This window comes from Balaenoptera acutorostrata, chromosome 8 (genome assembly GCF_949987535.1).
Source record: "Balaenoptera acutorostrata chromosome 8, mBalAcu1.1, whole genome shotgun sequence".
In the NCBI taxonomy this organism is placed as follows: Eukaryota; Metazoa; Chordata; class Mammalia; order Artiodactyla; family Balaenopteridae; genus Balaenoptera; species Balaenoptera acutorostrata.
In genome coordinates this window covers 99,389,394-99,398,088 of record NC_080071.1, presented here as the reverse complement: position 1 = coordinate 99,398,088, position 8,695 = coordinate 99,389,394, and the positions used below count along the sequence as shown (strand labels likewise).

General features: G+C 43.9%; 1 protein-coding gene across 8 annotated transcripts in view; it reads right to left on the bottom strand.

Annotated features, from left to right (window-relative positions):
* Nucleotides 1-7,476: 7,476 nt before the first annotated feature.
* OCA2 (OCA2 melanosomal transmembrane protein) overlaps nucleotides 7,477-8,695 on the bottom strand; it is a 281,194-nt gene continuing 279,975 nt past the window's right edge. For 7 of the 8 annotated variants that reach the window (XM_007182886.3, XM_007182888.3, XM_028166716.2 and 4 more), the window contains one exon: nucleotides 7,478-8,141. In XM_007182886.3, coding sequence (XP_007182948.2) covers nucleotides 8,057-8,141 — 85 coding nt within the window. In that variant the 3' untranslated portion in view covers nucleotides 7,478-8,056. Of the gene's footprint in view, nucleotides 8,142-8,695 lie in introns of all 8 variants that reach the window. The other variant, XM_057550707.1, reaches the window with a different exon arrangement.

Here is an 8,695-nt window from a genome sequence, read left to right as displayed (position 1 = left end):
AACTCCAACCCCACAGGAGAGACAGTGGATGTGGCCTGCAGTGGGGAGATCACTACTTGTGGTGGGCAGCCTTGTACTCCTCACTTCCATGAAATTGGACCCTCACCAGGGCTCGGCAGCTGGAGCTTCCTGTGGGACAATGCAGGTAAAGATTTATATCTTGTATTCAGATATTTATATTTATATTGAGATATTCTCAGTTGCAAGATGGGTTTTACTTGAATGTTGTTCTATTTAAAACAGGGTGACGTGAGGCCCTGTGGTTATACAATTGCAACTGGCAAGGGCAAACACAGACCCTTTAACTTCTTGTTCTTCATCTCATGATTGATTAGCAAAGATTAAAGCTGTTTCTCATAACTGATCAGCTAAAATTATAACTGAGACTTCCACTTTCATAAAACAAGTCCAATTGTAAGTCACTCCACCTGCAGCTTCTTTACTTCTCACTAAAAACAGCAACTCCACCATTCTGAGACACGCTGATCTGTGGATCTGGCATGGTCTCCCCATTGCAATAGCCTAGATAAAATCAGTCTCCCTACTTGCCCAACTTTTGTCTTTGACACAGTGAAGGAGATAGCAGCACGTTTCTAGGACAGCTGGGATGTGACCTTCTCCCTTCAACATTCCATTCATTCATCTAGCTTTATCTTCTGATGAACCAATATCTGAAGTCCTCCCCTTGGCCTACAATCCTGCAGGATCAGACCCAGGATTCCTCTTCCCTTAGCTCACTCTGCTGTGACAAGAACACATCAACATACCCTTGCCTGGCTGGCCCACTTCCTGAGCACTCGTCTGCTCCTTCCTTCTCCAGACATCTCCACATCTGGTCCCTCACTTTGTTTCTGCCCAGATGTCCCCTCCCCAAACGACCTATCTAGAACTGCTGACTGCATTTTTCTTCCCACCACTGCCTGAACATATTTATTTAATCTGTTCTCTGCCTCCCTTGAAGATAAACACCTTCAGGGCAGGTGCTTAGAAAATTGTCCAGCACAAAGAACAGACTCAGTAAGTGCCTGTCACTCACCTGCAGAGAGGAGGACCCCCCCAGTGCAGCTAATGCACCAGCACAGATAAGGAATAGTGTTGACAATGACATAGGGTCAAGACCATGTAATGACATGGGAGATTTTGATTTTATAAAGTAGAGCAAAACCATCAAATCTGTGCTTATAGTTACTTCTAGTGGTGGTGGCGGGGATGTTATTGGGAAGGTAGAGAGTAGTCTTGGGTTATATGCAGTATTTTTTTCAAGTAAACTGGGTAGGGCATACATGGATATTCGTTATATTTTCCAATTTTTCTATGCCTGAATTATTTATAGTAATAAAAAGAGAGTAAACTGGAAAAGAGATGTAAATGACACAGAAGAAAACTGTTTCAAAAAGTTTTAGGGGGGCTTCCCTAGTGGCATAGTGGTTGAGAATCTGCCTGCCAATGCTGGGGACATGGGCTCGAGCCCTGGTCTGGGAAGATCCCACATGCCGCAGAGCGGCTGGGCCCGTGAGACACAACTACTGAGCCTGCATGTCTGGAGCCTGTGCTCCGCAATGGGAGAGGCCGCGATAGTGAGAGGCCCGCGCACTGCGGTGAAGAGTGACCCCCGCTCGCCAGAACTGGAGAAATCCCTCACACAGAAACGAAGACCCAACACAGCCAAAAATGAATAAATAAATAAATTTATTAAAAAAAAATAGTTTTAGGAATAGGGTAGTGGCTGGAGGAAGATGATGATTTTTAAGATGGGATTAAATGGAAGTTCCATAAAATTAAAGTCTTTTGTTTGTTTGTTTTTACTTTCCCACGTTTAGAACCTAGAAACTTTGCCTACAACATAAAAAACATTAAATAAGTACTTTTAAATGAATGAATGAGTAAATGAATGGGTGAGTGAATGAATGAAGCCTATCAAATCATGTCTATTTGTGGGTGGAAGTGGTGTGGTAGATGATGCAGAGGAGAGCAGTTTCTTATTAGAAAAAGTGAAGCTTATGAGAAAATGAGGGATCAAGATTCAGAGCATACATGGAGGCCTTTGACAAAGCCAGAGGCACTGATTTTATTCTGTAAGACAGAAACTTGGATCTAGCTGCAGAGAAATTTGTAAAGTTACTGATGACAATGTTCTTCTTTGAAGGTTTCCATGTACTCAGTGAAGTAAAATTGGGAGTGGGGGTTGATAAATTGTGAGGGCTTAGAGGAGAGGAGGCCTGGAATCTCGCAGAGCAAAGGAACGTGAACTTCCTAGGTGAGCTGTAGCTCTTCCCTCTGACTCAGAGGCTGATCCCTCCTTTCTCCATCCTGCTTCCAGCCCAGAAGCTGGTTGACACAGGCAACATGAATGGTTTCCCACAACATGAATTCTGGTTGGGTTTGGCCAATGGAGACTGCTGGCAGGAGCTAGAAGAAAAGGAGATTGATATTGGTATTTCTTTTCCTCTTTCCTGCAGACTGGCAGGCTGGCTGCAGCCCTTGGCCACAGATTGTCTAAAGACCCTCTCCACATAGCTTTAGGGGTGATAATGCTGTTTCATTGTTACTAACTCTAGGCACTTCAGTCCCCTTTGTAGTTTCTTAATACTGTGCCCATACTTTGCAAAGTCCATCTTCATCAAACTCCTCTCATATTTTGCAGTTTGATTGTGCTCTCTGTTCCCTGTCTAATCCATAACCTAAATGGCCCCAGGAAATAAATTCCCATAATGAGAATTGGAATTTTTTCCCTCCCATCTCTGAGGGAGGCAGGGATAACCTCCATTCCGGGGGGTCAGGGAATAGAACTAAGACCACTCATGTCTGCAGCAGCATCACTATCCTTGAAGGTCATCAGGAGGACAAGACATTGGACCCCCAGTGGTCATTGTGTCTGGGATATGCTCGCTTCTCCTGACAGCTTGGGAGACCATAAACAAGACACAGGACAGGAACTGAAAGTCGTGGGTATTTGTTCAACTGAGAACATGCGTGGTTGATCAGAAAGCTCTGAAGGCAGCTTGGAAGGAGCCAGCAGATTTGGGTGAGGCCCAGGCCCAGAGGCTGACTGTGAGGATTGGCAAGGATACTGGTGGGGAAGAAGTAGGACACTGATGGTGGGCCATAGACATGTGATCAGACTCAGACCCAGCTGAGAACTCTGAACCAAAAAATCCTGCCTGGGCCTCCCTCAGGAGTATGCAGGAGAGCAACCTTTTCATATAACAACCATTTTATGGCTGTACTTGGGTCAGTTGCCTCCCAAGATGATATGAATTTGCCTCAAGACTCATGTCTAATACCCCTCATTTCTCCAGGGATCTAACAAACTAGTATGTGCTGGATAGAGAAGTATAAAGTCTACTTCAAGAAAAACTATCTTGCCTGTTGAAAAAGTTACCATTCTGTGTAGGGAACACATAGGGGATTGGAGTCTACAGATACCACAACAAGGAGGATGAAATATATGGCTACAGCAAGCCAAACCTTGAGTCGTTGCACTCACCTGGAATTTGAGATTCCATGTGATGGCTTGAGCACTCGGAAGAGGTGTTAATTCTAGGTACAGCTGGTTAGTTCTTGGCATATAGGAATCCAATGGCTCAGAATGATTGTGTGTGACCTACCCCATTGCCCCATGCATTCTCTGCAAGAGAATCCAGAGGCCACCTCCTTCATGGAGGCATCAGGAAGTGCAGGGTGTGGAGGAGGGCACAGCGTCCTTGGAAACACTTGTGATGGCTGTCCTCTGGAGACTGTTGATGAAAGTAGGGGACACAGTAATAGAATTGAGTCCTGTTTTCCCAATGGTAATAATAGGATCCCAAGGCAGGAGAGGCCAGGAAAGCAGTTCATTGTCACAGTCAAGGTGGGCACATTGACCAGAGTGAGCTTCAGAGACCTATGCCAAAAGGCAAGTTGATTGTAGAGTTCATAGTAGTGAATTATATGGGCAGCTTCACATATAAAACTAGAAGGAATCTGGATCTGATAAGAAGTATCAAGGGTCTTAAGAAGGATTAACAACCTCAGCCACTTCCCAGACCTAAGTGTGTTCTTTGAAAGGAGGCCACATCCCTTTGAGAAAGAATCTTGCAACACATCTAAGGATGTGCTTATTCTCTCCCTTCACACCGTCTTCAGAGGCAGGTGCAGTGAAACAGCACAAGCCATTTGCGGCCATTTAACAGGAAACTTGTACACTGGTGAAAAGAAATTTTCTTTTCTGGTGTTAATTTTCTGCAATTCTCGGTGACCCAAAAATACCCTGTGGTTCACTCAGAAGCTCATGTAATAGCTGATCCTGTGGAATAGTGGACCCATCCTGAGGTTATTTCCCCAGCCCCAGAATGAGTCCTGGGATAGATAATATGTCAAATAATGTCAGAATCTCCAAGTTTATTCTCTATTCTATTAAGAAGTTTCTCATTCCATACCAAGATAGTAAAACAAAAGAAATACAACATCCTAATGCAAAATTTTAGGGGATAGTGCTAATCGGTGACTTAAAATTACCCTGCAAAGTGAGAGACAAATTGTTGCACTAATCACACACAAAAACAAAAAGGTACTATTCTTGGTGGTCCACTTTCAATCTTGCAGGCAACATATAACACATTGAAGAAGCTACTCCAACCCATTACCAGGTGACCTCCTGAAGCTGCAAAGTTTGAGGGACACTGAAGCAAGTAAAGGCCCTTCAGCAGGCCCGGGCTGTCGTGCATGTTGCCTTGCCACTTGGGTCTTCTGCAACATCATAGCACATTGAAGAAGTCCCCAGTGTCTGTGGCAGACCTCAATGGGAAAACCACAGTGCAGACCATGAACGGTTGGATAAGGTCCATGCCCTCCCATTCTACTAGTCTTCACTTTAAAAGCAGCTCTTGGCTCCCACTGGGCCCTGTTACAAATTGAGGACCTTATTGTGGGAAACAGTGTCATCAGGAAAGTTGAACTGCATGTCGTAAACCAAGTGTCATCTAACCAACTGATCCATAAAGTTAGATGTGTGCACGGGTCTTGTGTTATGTGGCGTTTAGGAGACTGAGCCCAAGCAGGTCTGGAAGGCACACATAAATTACAGGACGAAGTGGTTCCAATTCCCATAGTAGCTCTGTCTGCTGCTTTGCCACCTTTTCCTCCATGCTTGCCTACACATGGCCTTATCTGGGGTGCATGGCCTTTATTTTGATGTGCCTATCAAAGCTGTACGCAGCTACTAATGCAACTCAGGAAGGACAGGATTGTCATGTGCAGCAGAAGAGCAAACAGACTCTTCATCTTGAATTCAGACTGTAAAAGTGTGTCCTCACAGTCCCTGTGAACTTTGAGGGTTTACGCATGAGGTGCCAGAACAATGCCTAACTGTGGTAGTTCAATATTCATAGCAAAGCTACCATTTGTTCCTTCAGTGTTGTCTTTTTCTATCATCATGAAACAGGATTTAATGAGCACTGGATTGTTTACCTACTAACTCTGGAGACAGTATCAGGAGAGAGAATTGACAAATTTGACAGAAAGTCTGATGGCACTTTCATTGTTTCCTTTATTGCAGATATGAACTTTTTTTCATCTGCTGAAAATGGTGGACAGAGCTGAGTATCTTCCATCTGCCCATCAGATCCACTCTCCTTCTACTTGTCCTGTTCAGTGCCCACAGGAGCTGACCTACATGGACAACATCAACATTTCCTCTCACCCTTGGCTTCTGGCTGGCTTCAGACAATGGGAGGGACAGTGAAAATCAGAGAGAGGAAAAGGAGTGAAGTCAGATAATTCTCACAGCCCCTTCCCTGCAAAGTGATTCTTGATGACCGCAACTCTCCACAGAAGCTCCCGTCATGGGTCCCTTTCCATACTGCTCCCTGCATCTGCAGGTCCTGGTGACCCTCACCCTCAGAGGCCTACAAGTGCCTCCTCTGACTAGTTCCAAGGACTGCACCATCCCTGATTAAATTCCCTGTAAGCTACCCTAATCGAACAGCCATCTGTTCAGCCAGGGCTCTGACTGCTGCACTAGGGAAATGTAATAAATGAGCAAGGCAGCCTTGAGTGCTTTTTTGATGCTTGTAATCTTTATTTTAAAGTAAAACAAGTCATCCCAGTCAAATGATTTACCTCAGTAACATTTAGGTGTTTAGGCACCAGAAAAGGTAGAAAAGTGCCAGTTTATCAACAGAGTTTTGAATTTAAGAGCAGAAATAGAAAACTGAGCTAGGAGGGAACTGGTGTGGGAAGTTAGAGAAAGGGATGAGTTGGAGGTGTCACTGGAGGACTCTGTTGAGGTGATAATCTGGAGGAGATAGCTGAGAGTATCGGAAGTATCAGAGAGAGACATTTGAGATGAAGAATTAAAGGTGCAGTTACTGGTGATCCAGTCAGGGTGTAATGAGGCCTGAGTGTCAAATCTCAGGGAATTCTGAGGAGGTTGAAGGGGTGAGGGAGAGAGGAAGAAATGAGCCAGGAGCTCAGGTATTTAAGAATGAGATGTGGTAACTGAGGATCTGAGATGGGAGGAGGAGAGGTAGAGGTTGTGCACCACAGGGGAAGAGATACTGAGGGAGGAGAGAACAGACATGAATTAGGAGCAGCATCTGGGCACAAGGAAGGTGCCAACACCACCTCCAGGCATGGAGACATGTGGGAAAAGAGAAAACAAATTCTATTGGTGGAAGGACTCAAGGCATCTAAGCTTCAGTGAGGTAACATGAAAAGGGAGCAGAGCTGGAATGCTGGCAGGGCTCCTTTCCTGGAAAGACGGGAGCGAGGGCTTCACTCGAGCAGTGAGTCAGGTGCACATGCAGTTTCTGTGACTTCCTCAACCCAGATTTTAAAACAAAAATGGGGCTTTTTGTCACTTTTGCTGACAAGGAATTCAAAGACAGCTCATGAAACTAAAGGACATATTTTCATAAACTTTCTCCTCACCTTTCTGGTTGTCACTTTACAAATATAGACTCTAAACTATAGAAAGGGTACACCTACTCTGAGGGTTCCAGGGACAGAAATGGGATCTCCTACGTTTTAGTTCTTGGTGCCCTGTGGATCTTAAACCTTTCAAAATCAGATACTTTATACAACTACTGCTTCTGAGCAGAGTCCCCAGTAAACATCTTCTTTTTCTTCGTCTCATCTCAAGATATCACACACAGTAGACTGAAACTGAAGAAGAGGTCTGTTGTCTGAGGTATAGCCATGGTATTGACCAAGCAGAGCAGATGAGACCTCAGCTGAAGCCCAGCTCCCTCTTGCTCTTTGCTCTCATTGTCCTTGCTTCATGTTTAATGTTCCACAAAAGAATAGCATTTAGTAAGCGTTGACTGCACCACTGGAGTCCAGCAGGTGTGCAGAGTTGAATGTATTGACCACACTTTGGGGTAATTGATAGAAATAGCATACACCATCTTCAAAACTGAAGATTATTATTCCAGGTTGGTAAATATTTAAAATGTTATTTTTAAAAAGCACTTAACGATTTCTGCAAGTCAAATTTCTGGACTTTTAATTGATGACTTAAAAGCTCCAGAGAAAAACGTTAATGAATAAAATGCAATTTTATATAATGTAAACTACTAAAAAGTAAGAGACTAACAAATTCTAAGACCCTTTGTCAAGGGGCAGTATTTTTTTTTAATACATATAATGTTTCCTTACAAATTGTATGCCCTTCCCAAGAAAAGTATGCATTAAAAGAGTATACAATTTGAATGCTCATTATTTTAACATGAAAAGTGATTACATGAAGAAAAACTATTGATAGCCTCAGGAGAAGTGATATTTAAACAACACAAGCCATTTGGAGTGAATTATTGAATGTGTGTCTTTTCCTACAGAGCATAGCAAGATGTATTTTGAGATATACGTATTTTCCTGTAGTAGAATCTTGTGTAAGTTATCTTGTATTTACCACAATTTGCCAGCTCACCCAAATAAGAGTGTGGATAGCAAAGGTGTCCATTCCAGAGCACCCCCATGGTAAGCACCTTTTCTTCTCCAAAGAGTGGTTTTGGGGTAGTTTTCTACTGATGTTGGTGATGGGTCAAGTTTCCCTCAGTCTTCACACATTGTATATCTACTAATTCCATCCTATCACGACATGAGCAACAAGGAGGTAACACATCCCAACCATGCAGGAGACAACCATCATTGGGAAGCCCAACCTGAAACACAAAGAGAAGTGGATTATGGTGTCTGGTGTCTGCAGAGTACTGTGAGATCTGGACTCATTATTATATTATGTTATTGCAAAAGAATGTGGCCTTACAAGCTTTATATATCCATAAAGGTAATTGTCTTTTATTTCTAGAAATCAAAAGTTGGGTTCAGCCTAGATGATATGGATGTGTGCCTCCATTAGATATCCCCCATTGTATCCCCCAAATGAATGTCAGTTCATTTTGGCAGCACCATTTTACAGACACCACCAATGTCTATTCTGCCCAGTTCCTGCATCCAAAATGCAGTGGTGCCATATGAACACAAGCATGTAGGGGCCAGGACCCCAGAGCGGACCCGGCTCCCTCAGAGCAGGTCCTCCTTTGCAGGAGCTGGCATCAGCTGCTTTCCCCCATCCAGGGCCTCCTCTTTGCACTGTCCTCCTGAGAGATGCCTGCTCCCAGGCGGCCCCCAGTCTGCAATATTCCTGGGTCCTTTCAGTCATGAAATTTTTTGCTGGGCAATCCGGTAGGGGGATGTCAGGCTGTCATTATGTACC